The sequence below is a fragment of the Eschrichtius robustus genome, chromosome 14 (genome assembly GCF_028021215.1).
Source record: "Eschrichtius robustus isolate mEscRob2 chromosome 14, mEscRob2.pri, whole genome shotgun sequence".
Taxonomy (NCBI): Eukaryota; Metazoa; Chordata; class Mammalia; order Artiodactyla; family Eschrichtiidae; genus Eschrichtius; species Eschrichtius robustus.
The window spans coordinates 19,857,498-19,880,612 of record NC_090837.1 but is presented as its reverse complement, the minus strand read 5'-3'; the positions used below and the strand labels follow the sequence as shown (position 1 = coordinate 19,880,612).

At 49.1% G+C, this 23,115-nt stretch overlaps 1 protein-coding gene across 1 annotated transcript in view; it reads left to right on the top strand.

Annotated features, from left to right (window-relative positions):
* Positions 1–23,115, top strand: part of WSCD2 (WSC domain containing 2) — a 98,573-nt gene that overhangs the window by 62,309 nt on the left and 13,149 nt on the right. The window contains exons 3-6 of the mRNA XM_068562758.1: positions 2,256–2,370; positions 5,475–5,659; positions 18,623–18,744; positions 21,736–21,910. Coding sequence (XP_068418859.1) covers positions 2,256–2,370; positions 5,475–5,659; positions 18,623–18,744; positions 21,736–21,910 — 597 coding nt within the window. The remainder of the gene's footprint in view (positions 1–2,255; positions 2,371–5,474; positions 5,660–18,622; positions 18,745–21,735; positions 21,911–23,115) is intronic.

The window sequence follows — 23,115 nt, the reverse complement described above, 5'->3', positions numbered from 1 at the left end:
AAAGATTTGCGTCTAAGACAGAGGGATATAATAGTCATTAGGATCAGTCTCTTCACCTATAAAATGGGTTAATAAGGGTGTGAGGACTGAATTTTTTAAAATAAGGCATGGCACTTAGTAAAGTAGATAGCACGTAGTAGATACTCAATACATATTCTCTCCTCTCTCTCTCTCTCTCTCTCTCTCTCTCACACACACACACACACACACACACACACACACACACGAGCTTTTGATCTGATGACAATGACCTCATGCTGACAAAATAAAACAACCATTTCCCCCCTTCCCCTCTCCCTCCCTCTCCTTCCTCCTTTTTTTTCTCCTCCTGCCCATCCTTGGACACTCTGTCCTCTAGCGAACTATTGAGCTAAAGTTGGTGTGAAGCTCTCAGCACCATGGCCCGTGGAAGTTCTCACTCCCAGCCCAGATGTAAATAGCATCCATGCCCCAGGGCCGTGGTTCCTTCTGTGACACAGGAGGGACATGCATTGTTGAACAAGCACAGTGACAAGATGTAGGCTTTTCCAGAGCTGTCACCATCTGATGTGCCCGCTCCAGGGAGGCAATGTTTCTTTTAAAGATGGACTGTTCTTAGTTGACCAAATCACCTCTGTCTTATGAAAGAAATTCAAGGTGATCAGGGATGAGACGCATCTCCAGCGAGGCTGACAAATTCTGCACTTACCAGGGTGGTGTTGAGGGAAACAATTGCTCCATAATGAGCCTGTATCCTCTGCTAGACCCTGCTCTCCACCATGAGTGAGGGGGACAAGAAGCCCACAGTTTAAATAGACAGCAGCCCACCCATGAACGAGATCAAGTGGCATGTAATATTTCCCTCAATCATTCCCTATGAGGGCCGTTTAATTCCAAGGGCTGGCTGGGTCCTCAGTCTAACCTTCAGTTATTTCCAAGTGCAAGGGTGGAAAGAGCACTGGTTTGGGGTCCCATAGATCTAGATTTAAATCTTTGTTCTACCATCAATTAGTTTCAGGTCTCAGACAGCTCACTTCACCTTTCTGGGCCTCTGTTCAATCATCTAAGAAAAGAATTTAAGCATGCCAAGGGTCATTGCACCTGGGTCATTGCAAAGATTCTCGGATTCAAAGAGAAACAAGCAGTAGTTCAGAACATGGGCTCTGCAGCCAGATTGCTTGGGTCCAAACCTAACTCCACAGGTATAAGCTGTGTTTCCTTGGGCAGGTGACTTAGCCTCTCTGGGCCTCAGCTTCCTCTACTACATTGAGTGGGAATATTAATACTTACCTCATAGGGTCATTCTAAGGATTCACTGAGACAATATGTGTAAAGCACTTAGCAAAGTGCATGTCCAAATTAATAATAATGATTGTAAGAACATATGGGAAAAGACTTTATAAACTGTAAAGTACCATCTTTGTGTACTATTTACCAGGAAGTACAGGAACACGTGTACTACTTTAATAAAACTAAGTGAATGGTTTATAATTGTATAGTTGTTTTACATTATTTAAAAATTTCCTTTTGGATGAAAGCATTCACCTTGGCCCACAAGGTGGGAAAACTGTAAAGTACTTATACAGCACTGTGAATGGCTGGTTTTTTATTCCACTCACCTTAACTTTGTGCCTGTTATATTCAAGACACTGTGGTAGAGACGTGTATACAAATAAGTCCATTTTAACCTCATTGGGCTGATATTTTCATCCCCACAATGAAGAAAACTAGGCCTCAGAGAGGTTAACTGGCCTAAATGCACTAGGTCAGCACTAGAATGTAACCGAAGTCCTATGACAACCTAGATCTTGAGATATCCCAGGCCAGTGTTCCTTCCAAGGGAAAACAACACCTTAAGCCACCTTGTAGAAATGATAACAGGCGGTCAACTTATCAAGCTCTTCAGAGCTGTCCTAATACAGGTCTCATCTGCTTGGTGCTTAGGGAATGATGTTGGCTTGGGTTACTGGGTGCCCAGTTGTCACCAGTAGAGCCCAGGGGCATGACCTTAACCCTGGCCTTGGAAAGGTCCCTCCCTCCTCTCTGTTGACCTCCAGGGCCCACAGCCTTACCCATGGGACACCACTGCCCTTATAGATCATGTTCTGCCAATGCACATGAGTTTCAGTCTCTCTTGTTTCTACTTTACTGCTCAGAGGAAGGAATTGGTACCAAAAGGTCAGCAAGGCCACATAGCCAGAGGCACACTGGTTACTCCTGAGACCCTTTCAGTTTTGTCCCCCCTGCCAAATCTGACTTTTCTCATCTCCCCAAAGCTAAGTACATCGGCTGCTACCTGGATGACACCCAGAGCCGGGCCCTTCGAGGCGTGTCCTTTTTCGACTACAAAAAGATGACCATCTTCCGTTGCCAGGACAACTGTGCAGAACGGTAGGGCCCCACCAGTGTCCCAGGCATTCAGACCCCTTCCTTCTCAGATTCCTACCTGTGGTGGTCTTTCTTTTTCCATGGGAGGGCATAATGGAGGATGAACATGCGGCTACAAGGAAAGGGTGATGCGTGTGTGTGTGTGTGTGCGTGCACATGCATACATGCATGCAACTGAGCAGGGAGTTGGTCTATGGGCATTTGTGAGACTCTACCTAGGAGTGAGTTTGCAGTGTACAGTATGCAGGGTCATATGTTTGTAAGCTTAATGCCAATACCTAACTGTCGTTAAATAACAGTAGCTGTGAGTGCAGGAATCTCTGTGGATGTGTTTGCAAGGGTCCCGAATTGTGGGGAAAGCACAAGTGGGTGTTTACATGCAGGCAAGTGTGAGTCTGTGAGCATGAGGCTTGTGTGATGCCCATGGGAAGGGTGAGGTGGGAGCCTGGGATCAGGGCTATTTAATGGTTTACCAGCCAAGAAACTATTTGTTTCTCTACCAGGGAGAAACACTCACCTGTCCAGACAGTGTTTTCCAATCTAAGAAGAAAATGATGTTCTTGATTAGAACATGCACTGGCGGGGGGTGCTGACTTTACAAGAGTGGATAAAGCCCCAGAGGACTGGCGAGTTGGGACCCTCAGTCCAGGCCTGGGAACCAGCACTGCTGCCCTAGAGGCACTGTGGAGTGAGCTGACCTTCTCCTCCCCTGTGCCCTGGGTCAGCATGCTCATCTTCAGACTCTAGCCAGTTGCCTCTGGTGATCACAAGCTCTAGAGGAGCTCCACTGCATGGCTGGAGTGGAAATGGGCAAGTGAGTGGCCAAGGGACTCTTCCCTCAGTTCCTGACTAGGAAACACTGTCCCCTTTATAATCAGCTTCCAGAACAGTCCACCATTGAAATCCTGAGCCCAGGACCATCTCCAGCTTGGGAAAGACTCCAAGCTCTTGAGGATATTGATTCTTTAATTTATTTATTGAATGGTGGGGAGACAGAAGTGAATTTCAGAGTCCATGCCCTCAGAGAGGTCTTGTGGGAGTTGAAGAGTTAATATTTGCAAAGCAAATATTTGAGAACAGTGCCTGGAAGAGAGCAAGTGTAAGCTATTGCCGTTCTGTGGCCCAAGCCCGTTCTTGCTTCTGCCTCCCCACCTAGCTGGGGAGCCCCTTGTGGGTAGGGCTGCAGCTGACTCATCTCTGCATCCATCTGGAAACCCATGTAGGCAGCCAGAAAGTATGCGCTGAACCAGAGTGAATTACGCGAGTTGATCTGACTGATCTTCTGAAGCTCCACCCTGGCTGTCACCTCCTCTGAGAAGTCTCTCCTGACACCCCAGGCAGGTTGGGGGCCTCTTCTGCATTTCCACAATCTGCGACTTATTCCATCTCACCCCTCATCTCACTCTGCTGGCATTTTCTTGTTAAGCGCTTATCACTCCATCTAGGCTGTGAGCTCCAGGACACACGTCAGCATTACCTGGAATCTCTCAAAACAGATTGCCGGGCCCCACCCCCAGCTTTTGATTTAGTGGGTTTGAGGTGGGGCCCAAGAATCTGCATTTTTAACAAGTTCCCAGGTGACACTGGATGCTGTTTGTCCTGGAACTATGGTTGGAGCACCACTGCTCTGATTTTCACACCCAGCTGGGAAATTTTAGAAACTCCTGCTGTCCAGTGTTCCTTCTATCAGTGGGTCCAATTATATGAGGCGGGCCCCAGGGGCACCTGAGAACCAAGGCTTGAGAGAGACAGCGGCAGACAGGTGGAAGAAGGAGGCTGGCCCAGCTCCAAGATGCCCAGATAGTTTAAGCTGCTCTTACTGCGTCTGCCCAGGTGACCGTGTGATCACACGCTACCCGAGTAGTAGGGGTGTTTGGAGACATGAGTCTGGGTGTGTCTGTCTCTCCAGCCAGCCCCCAGAAGTCCCGAGTGATGGCGTGAGCTGACACCTCCCATAGGTCCAGCCTTGCATGACCAGTATTTTGCAGGCTGCTCCCCCAAGGAGCTTTCACAATTCTGGAAAATGCCTCAGAGGCCACAGTGGGCAAGAGGACTGAGCAGGGGTTGTCCTACTCCCCTCTCCCTCACCACTTCATACCTACCCCGTGAGCCAGAGCAAGCAATTCCCTTTTCATCTGTTTAGAGAACAGGTCCTTACTAAAAGTCCTTTTTAGGAAATGATTCCATAGCTATGAAAAAAATTGACAATCTTGCAGTGCCTGGATATTTTTTTTTTGTTTTAAGGAAAGGAATTTTTTACTTGGCTGGATACGTGACCTTGGTTTTGCCACCTTCCAAAGACATATGAGAGTCCCTGCTCCCTCGCCTGGGTCCAGCTCCTCTCAGGGGACATAGAGGCATTTCTGGGGGATGTTTCCTGGAATAAAGAGGCTGGACTTTGCAGATATGATTGGCTTGTGGCTCTAGACAGGGAAGAACAAGAGAGTGGGTGGGGCAGAGGGACCACAGGACCAGAGCGGTGTGTGTGTGAAGTGTCCTGTGTGTTGAAGGTATATGTAGATGGGTGTGAATATGACGTTGTGTGTCTATGTGGTTAAGTGTATGGGGGTGTGAGACATGAGGCAGGGATGGAAGCAGGTGGTCCCTGGGGTCTTGTCCCCTTCCAGAGTCTCCCTGTCCTCCAGGGACCTCCTTGTATTCCTTCTTGGCTTCCTGCCCATCCCACCGCCAAGACTTTCTAACCCCTTAGCCTCCCTGACCCTCTCAGGGTCTCCTTATTCTCAGTCCAGATCCCCCTGTCCCTTGGGGTATCCCTGTACCTCAGATCTCCCTGAGTCTCCCTGACGCCCAAGGTCTTCCTTGTTTCCCCTCGTCCAGGGAGATAGGGAGACCCCCACCCCAATCTCCTCGTTTCTCTGGGGTCTCCCTGTCTCCTGGAAGCTTCTGTCTCCTGTCCCCTGAGGTCTCCTCTGTCCCCTGGGGTCTCTCTGTTACCCCCACCTTCCATCATCTGTCTCTCCATTTCCCCTGGGACCTCCTGGTCCCCAGAGCCCTCCCGTCCCCCAGGCCTCCTCACTAGGTGAGTCACCCTGTCCCTGGGGTCTCCATGGTGGCAGTTACCCTGGCCTGACAGCAGCCTCCCCCAGGGGTTACCTGTATGCTGGGCTGGAGTTCGGCGCCGAGTGCTACTGTGGCCACAAGATCCAGGCGACAAACGTGAGCGAGGCGGAGTGTGACATGGACTGCAAGGGCGAGCGGGGCAGCGTGTGCGGTGGCGCCAACCGCCTCTCCGTCTACCGGCTGCAGCTGGCCCAGGAGTCAGCCCGCAGGTGTACGTGAGTCGGCCCCTCCCCTCTCTGCCCTCGCCCACCTGAGCGCCCACCTGTACCTTCCACGGCTCCCACTGCTCCTAAGCCCTTGGCTGCCCTCCAAGGCTGCCACCATCCTGCCCCAGCCTCACCTCCAGCCACGCCCCTCTTCCTCCTTAGCAAACAGCTAGAGCCTGAGCTGGCCTGTCCTTCCTCATTTTCTGAAAGCAGATTGTGTCTAACGATGGTGACAATGACAGTGACAACAGCAAACACTTCATCGTTTTCCAAGTGCCTTCTATGGGAGAGCACATCTAATCCTCATGACGACCCTTGAAATCGCACTGTTATTCACCCACTCCCATTTTACAGATGAAGAGACTGAGGCTCAATGTCACACAAGCAGCAGAGGATTTAAACCAACTCCAGAGCTTATGTGTTTAATGCTTCTGTAGAGAGAATTTATCCCTTGCCTGCCAGTGCCTCAGTCTTGTTGGAAAATCTCTCCAGTTTCCAAACTGAGGGAGGGAAGGGGATGAATAGCCGAGGACAAGAGCCACCCCCTCTTCTGTGGATATTGTCCCGTTGTCCCCTCTCTGGGTGTTTAATAGCAGTTAATGTCTATTTATCAAGCATCTGCCGTGTGCCAGGCACCGTGCTGAGCCCACTGCAAGCCTGATTTTGTTTCCCTTCCCTACAGATTTTTCAGGCAGTTACCGTGGTTAATTATCTCCATTTTACAGTGAGGAAACCGAGGCTTGATGAATTTAAGTAAGCCTGCCCAAGGTTACACAGTCTTGTGACCTCAAAGGTGACCTTCAGACCTATACGAAGAGCTAATGGCCTTGACGAAAGACAGAGGGCTGAGGTTTGTCCTGGTTACTCTTCTGATGCAGTCCTGAGGTAGGAACAGGAATCCAGAACTAAGAATCCCAAATTTGAATGCTCCAATGAACCCTAGGGAGATCTTGTTAAAATGCAGATTCTGATTCAGCCAGTGAGATTCTGCATTTCTAAGGAGTTCCCAGGTGATGCTACGTTGCTGGTCCATGGACCACACTTTGAACAATAAGGCCTTAGACCTCCGTGGAGCTGACAAGGTCCGCCCAGAATGTCAGCCTGCCCACCCAGGTGGATTTGGCAGAACCTTAATGCCTGTCTGCATGCAGAGAAAGGCCTCTTCCGTATGAATGTCATTGTTTATAAAAATTCATTGCTGGTGTGCTTGACACTGTGTTCTGTTTTCCAAACCCCATGTTTCTGAAGCCCTGTTCAAGCTTTGCTTTACAACAGGGTCCCGCGTGCCGCCAATTTACAAAGCGGCTGATGTCTAGAAACGGAGGCACCATCTGCCTCCCCATCGTTGCCTCAGTTCATCCAGCTCTGCAGGTCTGGCTGGCAGAGGGCGGGGAGGGTGTGTGAAGTCCAGGCTGGATAATGTCCATACAGCAAGTCTCTGGTTTGGCCATTAGTGTAATGAGGTTTTAATTTGATAGCAGATTTATCATCCCCAATATTGATTTCTTTATGCCAATGTTTACATTATTTTGATGGCGACGTTGACCATATGAAGAGATGGCCTTAAAGTTGTGTGTATTTAGAGCGAAAGCTGATGCCACTAGAACATTCTAGTGGATGATGCTGAGCTAGATAACAAGAATTGGGCTGTGTATGTCATCAGCCACTATTAGCTAGACCTCCTTTTGGTTAATGTTCAGATGGGCTGGGTAATATGAACATTCTCCTGTCTTTCTGTCTCTGTCTCTCTCTCTGTCTGTCTCTCTCTCTCTCTCTCTCTCTCTGTCTGTCTCTCTCTCTCACACACACACACACACACACACACACAGACACGCATACACACACACACACACACTATTGAGATCAGCTGGTATAATAACACTCTCGTGGACCATCAAAGATTTTTCAGTCAGCTGAAATATATAAACCTCAACACACCGAGACTGCTAGATCCCGTTACAGTTGGGTGTGTTTTGCCCTGGTAGCAGTGGGAGGGCTGTGTGGGTGGTGGCTGGTGAGAAACCCCTGAGGCTGATGGGAATGCTGCTGTGCCCCTCAGCTTGCCCACCTCTGCAGTGGTGTTTTGTTCCATCTGAGAAAGGAATCTTTGTATTTATGTCGAAGACGGGGAACCCATTCATTTCTACTGAGAGGGGAGTCCTGGATTCTCTAAGTCCACCCCAGTTGTTCTGAATCGTCACTGCACAAGGTTGGAAGCTTGGGCACCTTCAGCTGGAAACTCCTGAAGGAAATCTAAGCCTTACTAATCTCAAGGCTACTGTGGCTGAGATGAGAATGGAAGTGGCTTGGATAAGGAGACAGATGGTTTGTCAAATTGGGACTCCTGGCGGGCTCCCAGTTGGCAACATGGTATTTGGAGAGAGCATGGGGACTGTTCATTAAACACTTGATTGCTCCCATGTGTATTAGGTGTGGAGAGGACAATGGGGAATAAAGCACAGTCCCTGCCCTCAAGGAGATCACCATCTAGTGGAGAGACAGACCCAAGACCAGTGGGATCTGTTCAAGCATGGGGTGTATATATAGAAGCCACGGGAGCAACATTTGAGCTGAATCTCATTCTAAGATTTCCAGGTGAAAGGGAGAGTCGTGTATTCAGCCGTGAACAAAAGGATCAGCAAAGGTGACGTTTTGAATGACCTGTTGGAAGCACCTTCCTCACTGATGCTTCATTTTACAGCTTTAGAAACTGAGGCCCAGACAGCACAAGTGGCTAAATTGAACAGCCCTGCGGGAGGCTCCACAAAAGAGAGCTGACTGATTAAGGCCTTGAAAGATGCATAGGATTTTGCCTGGTGTGAAAGAGGAGGATATCCAGACTCAAGAAATTGCCAAAGGGTGGGGGAGAAATCTAGGCAGAGGGAATAGAGTGTGCAAAAGCCGAGAGGTAATTTCTAGAGATGATGGGCAGGCATGATTTTTCCAAGGCCACAGTGCTTCTTAGGGACTGAGCATAGGCTGGAACCCAGGTCTCTGACTCCTGGTTTGAGTGCTAACTCTATACAGTGCTGTAGACACCTTGACCTCTTGTATTGGATTTTGGACCCCATTGCCTCTCTTTTGGGAGTGTTCCTTGGATTTAACTTATCTCCTTTCTTCCTTGACCCCTGACCTCTCCTTCTGCCCTGCGTCCTGACTCTACACAATACAGAATATCCAGTGCCTTTGTTCTGACTCAGTGGCTTCCCATTCCTGAGATCTGATTTATACACAAATAAGTCAGAAAGGGAGGCCTTCCACTGGCACACGACACTAGCATGTATTACATTAGGGAGGGCGATGAGCAAACACTCCAGGAAACAGGTATGGTGGAAACCAGATTCCATTTGTAGAGTCATTAGTTTGTATTAACACCGTGTCCTAATTGTGTTTCCCTGAGCAGTGGCACAGAACTCTTAATGATTGCGAAGATCCAAAGGAGGCTTATTATCGCCCAAGCACCACTCTGGTGGGGTGTCCACCTTGCGTGGGAAGCCAGCCTATGTGTTTCCGAGGTGATGGAATGCTCCTACAGTAGTGAGAGCATTAAAAGGTTGGCAGAGCAAATGTCTGCAGGCACCCTGCTATTCTTTCTTGCCACAGACTCTCGGGCACATGGACTCTTTGCCCTTGTTACAAAAGAACCGAGAAATGGACTTCCTTCTTGGTTGGATTACATTTTTTCACAGCAGTTTGCTGAATGTGTCAGCAAGTGTAGCTTCTCTTCCCAGGGGCAGAGACCTGCTGGCGATTTGAGAGTATTATGGCTTTATAGGGTGTTGCAAGAGATTTCATTTGCCTGAAAGATTCGTGCAAGATTTGCATTGCAAGGTTCATTAGAATTACACAAAATATACAATGTATAAGTGGGTCCCGTGGGTGGCTGTCCGTGGTGCTGACCATCCTTCAGTGCCGCCTAAAACCCCCATGACTGCAGACCAGCCTCTCCCAGGACTCAGCACTTTTCCCTCTTGTTTTTTCTTTTCTATCTTGATGAAAGTATTGTGAAGCTCATGTTATCACTGAAAAAATAGATCTTGACTTATGGATCACAATTTACATAAGTGACTCTTGTGTACTGTTGTTAGTTCTGGCAATTTTTTGTCTTTGAAGTTTAGAAGGGAAATGTGCAATGCTTGTACTTTTTGTTCACTGATACTCCATTTTAACCAGTTCTGCTGAGGGGAGCCTCAGATGACCACGGAAAGTCATATTGGATGGATGGGCTATGTCTAGCTCCTTCTTTGCCAGGCCTGGAGGCCTCTCCTTTCCCTTGAATATATGCCTGGGACCCCTGAATTTTATAATTCATATGGGTCTTCATGTGTTCTGCTGTGTAGGGCCAAGGAGATGTTAGCTAGAAAATTTTTTCTCCTTCTGCATCATGATGGGGGAGAATTGGTTTGCTCTTCTCCATGAACCATAATCCAGGAAGGCTATGGGAGCAATGATTGTAGATTTTGAAATCAGGCAGACATTGTTTCTATCCCAGCTCCTTCACTTACTTGCTGTGTTGATTTTGGTCAAGCCAGTCATTCTGTCTGAGCCGCAAATGCCTCATCTGTAAAATGGGGACAATTCCAACCTTGAAAGATTGCTCTGACCACCAAGTGAGATAAAATTGAGAAAGCACATAGCACAGTGCCTGTTATGGAGTAGTGGTGATGCACCCTCCTTCCTGAAATGAAAATTCCTCAATTCACTCTGAGCGGCACCCAACTCAAGCTGTTTGAATTTCCAACAGCTCACAGGAGACTTTGGTGATGCCTAAAAATAGCTGGTTTGAATTCTCCTTGGACAGTTAGGCTCTTTGTGTAATTCAGTCTCTCTCTGATTATAGGCAGCCATTAACAGCTCCCAGCTCACTGCCTTTCCTCCTTACCAGCATCTTTAATGCAGTAGAGCTTGGCCTAATTACCCGGGGGGTGATGGCCTCTTTCAAACCAAGGAGAACTCTTCCACGCCTGCCTTTAAGCTGATGCCTGGTGGGATTTACCTCATTTTTGTGAAGCCCCAGAACAAAGAGATGATGGACTTCAGAGATACTTGCAGCTGGTTCCAGGATGTTCTTCATCTGCCCCCAGTAAAGGGAGTTGATGAACAGTTGCTCTGCTCGCCTCCTGCTAGTAAAAACTCCAAGCTTCCGAGGTCATGCACCATCCCAGCTGGCCTGGCAATGAAGAGCTGACATTATCAGAATGTGGGGCACGGGCTTTTGTGATCCTTGGACCCCTACTATGGAGCCTCAGAGGGTTTCTGGGAAATTCAGGTGGCTGGCATGGGGTCTCTGGAGCCCAACCATGTTGGAATTCGGCAGGCCTCCTGCAGAATAGCAGAGAGGTGGGAACCTAGGATGTGATGTCAAATAAGATTGGGGTCAAATCCCTACTTTGCTCCCCACTAGCTGTATGAGCTGGAAAAGTGACCAAATCTTGTTAGGTCTTGGGGTCTCCACCTGCAAAACAGGATAATAGCATCCTCTACCTCTTAAGTTGTTGTGAGGATTAATTGAGGGGTGATATGTGTAACATACTTAGCACTAACGACATACAGTAAGCAGCTGTTATTATTACCTTTGTTGCTATTCCTCAGCAAGGGTTGGTCGTTAGGAAGACACTCCTCAGGGCTGCTGCTACTGTCCACGGGCTGTGTACTGCACAGCTCCAGGGAGCGCCATTCTCACAGGCTACAGGCTGTGAAGAGCAGTGGCTCTGAACTCTGTGCAGGATCTCCCTTGTGAATTAAGAACGCTCAAAGACCCAAGATATTTTAAGTTGGGTTCTCCCGGAGACAAGGATGTGAGCTTTGATTTACTTGAATCATGACCCCAGGATGCACCTCCAGGGGAGTGGAGACGTGAGAAAGGGAAGGGAAGGAGCCAATACATGCCCTTTACAAAGCAGGTCACTACTGAGGACAGCTGAGGCTTACTCCCACTGGGGAGCTGTGGGAAGTGGTGGAGAGCGTGCTTCAGAGACGTCCCATTGGAGGAGCAGGAAGCTGCAGTATTTATCCTCCAGTGTTCACCCATCATTGGCTGAGGGTGGCTCCCAGGGAGATTAACTCCCTGGCAAGTGCAGTCTGTCCCTCACATACCCTAGGTGTTTACAGTAGGTCACTGTCAGCCTATACTGGGATGGTGAGCGCCAGGAGTGTATTAATGGGGCACTGATAGTGTCTCCTACCTGCGATCTAGCCACCCTTCACATATCATGAACGAGCAATGGAGAAGGAGCAGGAAGAGACATTGACTAAATCCTCGTAGGTCTCAGGCACTGTAAGTGTCATTGCATCACCTTCTGTCCCACCTGGGCAGGGTAGAGATAATGATCCCCATATACAGATGAGGAAACCAAGGCTCAGTCCAAGGACACACAGCTAAGTAAGTTGCTGACCCAGGTCTGTCTGAATTCAAAACCAAGGCCCTTTCTGCTGGGCACGAGAGCTTTTTTGCAAACAGGAAGGCATCTACCTACCGCTGTGGAAGTCCAAAATTCTTTGTATCACAAGAGAGTGTTAGGAAGGTCAAGGGACCCAGGCTGGTCACTTCTCTTTTGTTTTCGGACGTAAGAGAAAAGAAAGCCTCTCACCACTGGTGTGGAGAGCCGGTGACCAAACCCATTTTACAGATGGAGGAAATGAGGGTAGCAGGAGGATTCAACGTGTTGGCCACCATGCATGTTCTCAGTGTTCCAATCACCAAGCCATAATGGAGATCAACCTGCAGAGAGAGGTGGCCTCCAAAGTGTTCCCCAGATCCCTGGGAGTCCGGCCTTCCCATTAGACATCACAGAATTCTCTGTGAATCCATGTGGTTTCCCTCCAAAAGCAGAATGGGCAAGACTGTAGGAAGACGCCACATCCAGCAGGTTTACTGCTCCTAGAACTAACTTCCCAAACCTGTTCCCCTCCGCCCCCCACCCCAGTGCACACCTTGAGAGACTCACAGCAGCAGCTTCTGACCCCTCTCTGGCCCTTTAAGGCCTCTGACAATGTCACCTTACTTGGTATTCAGGGCATTCAGCTCAGCTCTGCTTTCTAAGCTGGGAGGGTCAGGGACTCATTAGCAGATGCTTAAATGTCAAAGGGAGACCTGTCTCAGCAGAGCTGGGCTTACAGAGTCTTCCTTCCTCTTCCCACACTTGCAGTCTGGCCTCCTGGCATCCAGGAAGGCAGGAGAAAATCATCTGGGGAGATGCCAGTGTAGGAATTCTACTTCCTCTAAGGAGACAGATTCACAGCCCTTTGCCTGTCCCTTCCACTGTACTGACAAATCTCATTCATGTCCGTCTCTGAATGATCCACCCAGTATTTATGCCTCCATTTTAGAGATGAGAATACTGAGCCTCCAAAAGGAGAGGAAACATGCCAAGGTCAGTGAAGAAGGGTGGAGCTGCCTGTGTGTACTGGAGGAGAGCTGCCCGTTTGACAGGTGAAGACGCCACCTTTCAGGGAGGAGAAGCAAAGTCAGGATTAGAGCTCGTGTCTCTGAGCCACTGGTCTTCTGCTCCTTGGCCAGGGCAGCTCGTCCAGAGAAGTGCCATGGTCCTGGGAAGTGCCATGGCCTTCTGGTGTGGTGCCAGGCCAGATGGTCTCTTCTGGAGCTCCTGGATCAGAGTTGGGCCCTCGAGGCCATCTGGAGATGCGTGCTGATGTGGCCCAAGAGACAGGCATCCAGCTGGGGGTGATAGGAGGGCAGAGCATTTGGCCAGAGGCCTAGATGAAGAGCCTGTGGGCTCACAGGGCCCTGAGTGATACCCCAGTGCCCTCAGTTACTCAAGGTCATGTCTGCAAGAGGATCCAAGGGTGAGCCCCTAATAGCAGGTGACTCCAAAGACTACCAAGGGTGGACTCCTGCTCTCACATGCCTACGGTCAGACACACACACTCCTGTACAGAGACCCATATGCAAGGTGTTCTGTGATATGCAGGACCTGGACCGATACCAACAGTGCACCTGTCTGTGGGCTCCAGGTGTAAGGGTCTCTGTGCTCTTGACATCCTGGGGAGAGACTCAGTCTGGGCTGGACTCCAGCAGAGGGGCCCACTCCTCCTGTTCTGCTCTCTCGTATGGCTCAAGCATGAAGTGGCCTTGCACTGAGGAGACAAAAGTTTTTGTTCGAATCTGGGTGCTGGCTGTTCAGGGGTTGTTGGGAAATGCCCAACCCTGGTGGCATTGGGCCAGTCCAGTGGGAGGCTGGCTGAGGCTCAGCCAGGCCTTCTGGTAGAAGAGGGGGAGCTCTTCTCTCTGGTACTTGGTTGCCAGGCAACCCAGAGAGAGCATCCAAGATTATGTCTCCTCCCCTTGGTAAGACTCATCCCGTAGAGGTCCAGTGCACAACTATACAGTCACAGCCCGAAGCACACAGCCACAGCCCAGTGCCCACTGTCAAGAGACCAGGCAGGCAGGTGGGCAAACACCTGTTCACACAGGGTCCTAGACTCCCACATGGACAGACCCAAACGCGCTCGGATGAACCAGGTCCACGGGGCCACATTTGTAGTCTCAGAGCTCAGTATCCACGCACCCAAATAGGTAGATCTCTACTCACACCATCACAAACCCAGTCACACACACGCGCGCGCACACGCACACACAAGATGCACACACTGCCTCCTTGTCACACACACTGTACACAAGTGTCCCACCTCCCAAACACACCGTCACTACAACCAGGCCCAAGCTACCCTCATGGTCTGCATCTCCTGCCCCATTGGTTCCCTCACACCCACACGTACCCCAAACCCCCAACACCTTCTGATACAACTCTGTCTTCCCCTGCACAGTCCTGGGTTGGGGAGGGTCTCAGACCCCCCAGGGTGGTGGGAGAGGGCTCCAGGAAGGAACCACCCTAGAGGATAAAAGGTGGTGGGCTTTGCACCCCTACAGTGTACCCAGGACCACACCAGTCCTGAAGGGGCCTCCCTTGGCCTCAACCCCAAAACCATTGCCCATAGTGACCCTCCTGGCCCCAGCTGGGACCCAGGAGGATTATAAGATGGTCCCTCGAATAGGGTCCTGGTGGGGAAGGGGCAGGTTAGCAACTTGAATATGGTTCTGGAGACTCAGTGTCAAGTTCTAGGCATTTTTGGGTGTGTAAAGAGAATCCGACTCCAGAGTCAAGAGACCCCAGAGTGACAGCCTTTGTGAATGATTAGTGGTCAAAGGGGAGTGAATATATGTCACAGTGTTTTGAAAATGCTCAAACAGGGCCTGGGGGTGGTTCCTTAAAGAGGGACAGCCCAGAGTGTGAGGACTCAGAGCTCAGATGTTTCCAGGTTAGAATCTGGATGCTGCTAGTTGTCAGCTGTGTGACCTTAGGCAAGTAACTTACCCCTCTGAGCCTCTGCTTCCCCTTCTGTATAATGGGGAGAGTGAGACTTTCTTTATAGGAATTAAGAGGATAAAGTATATCAAGTGCTTACACAGTGCCTGGTACAGCGAGAGCATTCGATAAGATCATCAAGAATGGAAAGATCTCAGACTTAGATTCCAGTCTCAGCTCTGCCTCTTATAAGCTGGGTGACTTGTGTCAAGCGGTTTCAGCCCTCTGAGGCTTGAGTTTCTCCATCTGTAAAAATGGGGATCCTTATACCACCAGAATGATACAAGGGTTCAACGGGGCCGCATGTGTGAACAGTTGAACCTAGTTCCCGGCTGATAGCACGTGACCCGTATATGGTGGCTGTGATGATAACAATGATATTATGATATGACTATAAGCATCTAATCATCATAGTAGCGTTATTATTATTGGAAGAAGCATAGACTTGGGAGACAGAGCAACTTGGCTTTGATCTCACTCTGTCCTTCCTTAGACAGCTTTGTGACCCTGGAAGCCAGAGTGCCTCCTTGAGCCAGCCGTGGCAGCTACTGCTCGTGGCTGCTGCAAAGATTCAGTGGATCCAAAGCACCCAGCTTGGAGCCTGGCATCCGTGGGGGCTCCGTAAACACTGGTGGAGTCTAAAGAGAAAAGGCGAGTCCCCTTATTTCTGAGAGTAAGGCCAGCGTCTCTGCCCTGGGACCTGATTGGCATCCAGCTAATGGAGTTTTCGTGCGCTTTCGTCCACACTGCTTCCAGCTTCTCATCTCATTGCTGTAAATCTTTAGCTTAAATGCCTGACTCCCCTCCCCATCCTCTCCTCGTACGGCACATTCTCTGAGCATCATTAAATCTTCCTCAGGATGACCGATGAAATGGCACGTCCCTCGGTGCATCCTGGGCCACGGGATGGGAGACTGTCCCGTGTTCCCCCACGGGACACTAGTGCTGTTTGGGGTCTGGCAGTTCCTCATTTGGGGGATGGAGGGCTGTCCTGTACAGAAGAGACTCTGCATAGTCTAACCCCCTCCCTATCATTTACATGTGGGGAAACTGAGGCCTGGACCACAGCGTCCACCACCATCACTTCTCACCAGCCTCTCCCAGCAGCCTGGAGTGAGAGGTGGGGAAGTGGAGGAGATGGTGCTGGATGGCGGGAGCCTGCAGCATGCTCCGGAAATCAGTCATTTAACCCAATTCCAGATGTCTTCTCAGCTTGCTAGATTTGCCTCCATGATGAGCAATTTCAGGCTACAGGGTGCCAGGTGGTAGAGGTAATCACTAGGGTGCCTTTGACAGCTGCGATTTAAAATTTTCATTCCTAGACTCCCTCCCCCCTCCTCCACCATCCTTCTGCCCGGGGAGTAATTTCATATCCTTTTCTCTGCACTTAAATATAGATATATACGTATATGCTAAAAAAAAGGGGGGGAGGAGTGGTTTACACAATAGATAGACCCAGATACAGACATAGATGGAGATATATGATTTTTGTAGCTTGCTTCACTTTTCCCCAAGGATTAGCATTGTCTTTCTGAGCTAATCCTTAGCACGTTTTCGCTAACAGTGGGTCCCTAGTACTGTCACGTAACCTCCCCTCTCTAAGCCCTGTGTCTCTCATGCGTAAAATGAGAGTTTACTATGGACCCTGCAGAGTTCCCAGGAAGGTAAAATGAGATGGCACTCGCAAAGTTCTCAGAAGAGTGGATCACACATAGTAGGTACTCAGTAAATGGCACCTACTTTTGTGCTCCTGATTTTGATTCACTGCATCAACAGCGTCCTTTATTTTATGTGAAAGCTGTGCTTCTAGAAAGTGTATACAGCTCAGATTTGAGAACAGTGGAACCCAATTTAAAATGGGCACCATGAGTCTTTAGATAAATTTGACAGGGGCCACGTATAATTTTTTAAATTTGTCTTTATTACATTAAAAAATAAATATGCACTGTTGAAAAAGTTAGAAAAGAGTTTTACAAAAAGGTGGAAATAAAAATTGCCTATATCCTATCAGAGTTCTCCAGAGAAACAGAACCAGTAAGATATATGCAAATATATAAATTAAGAGATTGATTTAAGGAATTGGCTCATGCAATTGTAGAGGCTGGCAAGCCTGACATCCAGAGGCTGAATTCCTTCTTCTCTGGGAAACCTCGTTTTTTTCCCTCATCCCTTCAACTGATTGGATGTGGCCCACCTATGTTTTAGAGGGAAATCTCTTTTAAGTCTCCTTAAAGTCAACTAACTGTAGATATTAATCCTATCTACAAAAAACCTTCACACCAACACCTAGACCAATGTCTGACCAAACAACTGGGCACCATAGCCTCACCAGGGTGACACAAAACTTAACCATCACACCTGCTGTTAAGAGATAACCACGGTTGTTAACATATTAGTCTATGTCCCTCCAGAGATTTACACTGAGAGATAATTTGCGGACACAATTGATATTTTATAATATGTGGAGTTTCATGGTCTCAGTTTTTATTTAACATTCTGTCTTGAACACATCTTCATCTCTTTCAAGTAACCTTTAACATCATTATTTTTGATGGGGCATAGAATCCCATTGTGTTGTCATTCCCTACTTTATTTGTCCAGTACTTCATTGTTGGACAGCAAGGTTGCTTCCAGTCTCTCACCTGTTAATTTAAATAAATGCTGCAATGAGCATCCTTATTGATAAGTCTTTGTGTACACCTGTAATGGATGCGAAGGGTACCCACCCAAATCCTCTTTACCACCAATGACTCACATCTGCCCCCTTGTCTGAAAAATGACCCTTGCCCCAGCAGCCTTCCAAATGACAGACGTTGGGGAGGGGGGCACATAGGGCCAAGGTCGGCCCCTTTCCTTAAAGTGGGACCAACTCTGTGGTACGGTTTACCCTCCAGGCTGGAGGTGAGACCCAGCCAAGATCACATGCTTACTTAGCTCCTCCCCTGCCCTGTCCTGTTTCTCCTGAGAAGCCATAAAACATTGTCTCAGGTCCGGCTTCAAGTAAACCCAGCTGAAGACAACATCTCTGAGTATTGTTTTGAGGATGACTTCTATTAAAGAGATAGCAACGTCTTCTGAATTTTCTGTTGCATAGCTGGGATGTTTCCAGATTAGGTTATCTTAAAGGGAATCTCTCCAACGAATCAGTCCCTTATAGCACTGAGTGGGGCAGAGACTCCCAAGGCCCCGGTTTTTCCCTTAAAGCCCAGGACAATGGGAGGGAGAGGGGGCACCCCAGTGCTGGAAGGAGGGGCAGGAGAGCTCTGGACCCTTTGCTTCCCTCCATCCTCAAATGCCCAACCCTCTCCTGATGAGATCACGAAAATCCTCCATGGCATCTATCATTTCCCTAAATGAAAAGTTGCCACCACCAAGAATGAGAAAGCGAGACATAGGAATGGTGACAAAGAAAAGGGGATTATATGGCCCAGCAAGAACATCTCAGTGACCTGTGTTGTTGACAGAGATGCCAGGGTTGAGGACATTCTTTGAATTTTCTAGCTCATGAGTCTCCACTGTGGCTCACTGCGTGACCTTGGGCAAGACTCTTGCCTTCTCTGGACTTCAATTTATAAGTGCTTCCTTCAGAAGGTGGTTCTCCCAGCCTACATCTGACTAGTTCCTTTCCCTCTGTCTCTCCAGATGGAAGTGCAGTCTTCCGAGGCTGCTTCCGCAGGCCTGACAACCTCTCCCTGGCCTTGCCCGTGACGGCTGCCATGCCCAACATGTCTGTGGACAAGTGTGTGGACCTTTGCACAGAGAAGGTGAGCCCGGTTCTGTGCACGGAACACTGGGGAGGGTGGTGTGGCACAGCTGGAGGAACGGGATGCGTGGCTGGAGAAGCAGCAGCCCAGCTGGGTTGAGAGAGGTCATTACTGTGATCTGTGACATGGGGGGAACGTGACTGTTTCATGTGGATCCGAAGGGTAGGAGTTACATGGGGCCCATTTCTTTCCCTCCAAAGAAGTGTGTTTGTTCTAATAGTGAGGACTGCTCAGGAGTGAGGGCGACATGTGAACCGGGCCGAGAAGCATGAGTAGAAGATTGCCAGGTAAAGGCAAGGACAGTCCCACCTTGGGACAGAGTGAGTTCCCCATCACTGGAGGTATGCAAGCAGAGGCAGGGCAGGTGTGGTGTACAGAACTTTGGACATTGGATAGCAGTTGGACTGGATGATCCAACTGGCTGATCCTTTCTCAGCATGAGATCCTTGATGGGTGACTGTTTATCCTTCCTCCCAAGCCAGACAGGGAACGCCACAAGAGTAGAGACTGTGCCTAAAACATTTTGTGACCACTCCCAATACCCAGCACAGAGCTAGGCTCATCACTGGCATTCAGTGATGTCTGAGGAGCTCCCTCCTTCACTCAAGGTGAGCTAGTTACACGAGGGTTCAAAGGAGAACCACCCCCCCCCCCGCCCCGCAACCACAAGAAGGTGGTTGCCCATTTCATTCATTCACTCAGCTAATATTTGATGAGAACCTGCTTTGTGCCAGGCCCCTGTGCTCAGTGCTGGGGGTGCAAAGTCAACAAGATATGGTCTTTATCTATCCTCCATGATGCTGGCACTTGCTGGGGGCCGACTTCGTGGCTCTTCCTGGGTGCTCAGCCTGCACCCCAACTGCTGAATGCCCCCACCTGCTCTGAGTCATCCTGCTTGGCTTTTCTTTCATCAAGGCTCCTAATTCACAAAGCATGCCTCAGGAAGACTGAAAGGATCATCATAGAAACTGCCACTTACCGAGCACCTCCTCCATGCAGCCCTCTGCCCCACGGGTCACACAGTTTACCTCTCACAACAAAGCTAGGTGTCGGGAATTTTCATCCCCATTTCACAGATGACAAAACCAAGGCTCAGACAGATGAAGTCATTTGCCCAAGCTCACAGCGCAAGCAAGTGGCAGAACTGGGACTGACGCCAAATCTATTCTCTTGACTTCTGAGCTACCCCTGAGACCCCACAGAGAGGCTTCCAGGAACCATTCAAGGGCAGCCAGGCCACTTCAAGTCACCAAGCATTTCCTGCGTGCTTGCTCTGCTCCCAAGAGGCATCCTGGAAGGTCAGGGGCGATGTTCAGAAGAATAAAGAAGGTTTGACCGTCTTTTTGTCCAGCTTTCTCTCTTGGGCAGGAATCCCCCTCCCATGGCATCCCCTCCAGGTGGACATCCCTCTGTCCTGAGGGCCCTGGAGGAACCTACAGATCAGCTGGAGGTGGAGGACAAACACAAGACAGTGAGGTCACAGGGCAAACCAGTATGGAAGAGAGTCCAGCTGTACATAGGACTGGAGGGAAGCAAAGGTGTGGGCAGGTTGCGTGGGCGGGGTGGGGGGGAAACAGGAAGGCCCCGCTGCAAACCTCCCTCTTCTAGTTTCCTCTAATCTCCTTAGGGGGCCACAGGAGGAAAATTGAGGGGATTAAGTGGACAGGGGCCAGAGCTGCTTGTGTCAAGTGGTGGAGGGTCTGAAAGACTTAGGGTGTCAGAGGAGGCTTCAACATGGGTCACCGGCTAGAAAATACCATCAGTCACAGCCCAGGCTCACCCACCTGCGTATCAGCATCTCTCTGATCTTTGGCTACGTGCTGTAGCTCATATTTAACACCTGTGAGAAAGAAACCAAACCTACCATGGCAAAGCTCACCGGAACCAGGCACGGCGGTATGACCTTGGTTTGTTACCAGATTATTCCTGGACCAGCTACCAGGGAGAATTCAGCTTCATGGGTCTGAGCAGAAGCAAATTGGACAAAGGACAGTCCATTGCCCTCCAAATCTCAGGTCCAGCCTGCTCCCACTTAGCTCTTTCATAGAACAAATAAAACAATTAGGAGCAGCTCTCCCAGCAAAGACTGTGGCTACACGTAGGTATCAACATCCTCTTTGGCTTAAAAGAAAGGATTCAGACAGCTTTTCCCAAAGCATGGGCTTCATATCACTGTCAGATGCAGAGGATTTACTCTGGTATAATGCATGGCCATAAGAAAAACTTTTCTTTTTCAGTTTTCTTTCAAGACCTCCAGGAGAAAGCTGCTTTTCAGTGCTAAAGTATCTTTAACACCTCTCTCCCCTCAACTAATCTCCCTTTTGCAGGAAAAACAGAGTCGACCCCAGGATCAAGTTCTTGGCAGGCAGAGTGCCTAGTTAGAATTTAATCACATGGTTTTGTTTCTGTAGTACTGGGGTTTACAGTATGGAAATGTATGGAAATGATACTTCTCTACCAGTACTACTTTCAGGAGTAATAGATAGTTTCCTTTGAATAGAGAAAGCCCGTGTGCAGCAACGAAGACACAACACAGCCAAAACTTATATATATATTATATATTTTTTTATATATATATATATATATTAATTAATTTTAAAAAGTGACTTGACACATAAAGGAAACAAATAAATGAATAATAGTACAGGAAAGCGAAAAAGAAAATGGTGACTATGTGAGGTGATGGATGTGTTGACTAGCTTGATTGTGGTGATTATTTCACAATGTATACATGCATCGAAACATCAGGTCGCACATCTTAAATAGATGCAATTTTTTACTTAGTTATACCTCAAAAAAGCTGGAAAATATAATAGTACAGGAGGTACGCAGGTAGGGCAAAATCTTGCTGATGAAGCCTGGGGACCCTTGAGTTGGGGAGAGTGATGGAGAGGGGGATGATTGGAACGCAGATCCTGTTCTGCATCCAGAGTCTGGGCTGTCCAGGGATTTGGTGACTTTCTTCCCCTTCCTCTCCTGCTTCATCCCCAGGAGTACCCACTGGCAGCCCTTGCGGGCACCGCCTGCCACTGTGGCTTCCCCACTACACGATTTCCCCTCCACGAGAGAGAGGACGAACAGCTCTGTGCCCAGAAGTGCAGCGCGGAGGAGTTTGAGAGCTGCGGGACACCCAGTTACTTCATTGTGTATCAGACGCAGGTCCAAGGTAAGCCAGGTCCCTGCCAACTCAGCAGACCCCCAGAAGCTCTCCCAGCGGCCTCCCTCCCAGAGATGCTCCAGCAAGTTCATTCCAGCCAGCCTGTCAGCAAGAGAACTGTGCAGGCCAGAGAGCAGAGGGCAGAGGGCAGAGGGCAGAGGCAGGGCTGGTGAGCGTAGCCAGGCTTAGAGATCCTGGATGGGCAATGGAGGGAGGGCCCCCGGCAAGGGGGATAGTTCTGAAAACCTTCATCTCTATCCCTTATACTGAAGACCCCCTTGGTGGCTCTTCCTGTAATAGGGGCTGTGAGATTGAATGGGGAAACATCTGAGCTGGGAGTGGGAGACTTGGGTCTTCAACACAGACCCACTGCATGATCCTGGGCGAGTCAAGTCCCCTTTCTGGGCCTCAGTTTCTCCATGTGTAAAATGAAGCTGTAGATTGTTAGTCTTCCAATTCTAGGATTCTGCAAATTTACCTGTAACTTTTTCTTCTCTTGCTCTGTCTCACTCATCCTTTCCACTTTCATCCTTCTTCCTTTGCTAGTGGAACCCACACTCAATGTTTATCTCCTCTTCCATCTATTGGGGTACCAGCCTGTGATGACGATGGTGGTGGTGGTGGTGATGGTGGCACTTAGGGACTTTCTTTGTGCCAGACTCAGTGTTGAGTCCTTCGTATGCATTTTCTCACTGATTCCCCTCAGCTTTCCTGTGAGGCAGGAATAGTCATTATGCCTACTTTACAGGTAGGGAAACTGAGACTCAGAACAGGTAAAGGACTTGCCTGAGGTCATGGTGTTTATAATATTTCTAGATGAAAATCTTTTCTCCTGATGGAGGCATCATGAAGGGTGGTGGCACTTGGAAAGGTGCCTTGCTGGGATGCTCAGCCCAAAGGAAACCCGTGAAGGATTACCCCAATATCTGAAAAAACTGTGCACCTACAATGCCAAGCCTCATCTCATTTAATGACGGGAAGCCCACAGTAAGCCTATGATCAGGGTGATAGCATCCCCATGTTACAGATGGGAGAACCAAGACTCAGAGAGATTGAGAACGGGCCATAATCACACATCTACAAGAGTGATTTGCTTTCAGGTCTCTGACTCCAAAGCCCCTGCTGGAAACCTCTGCCCACAGTGCCAAGGACACTCCCCGCACCCTCTGAAGCCTGGAGAGCTAACAAAACACCACTGGGCTAGACCTCCTCTT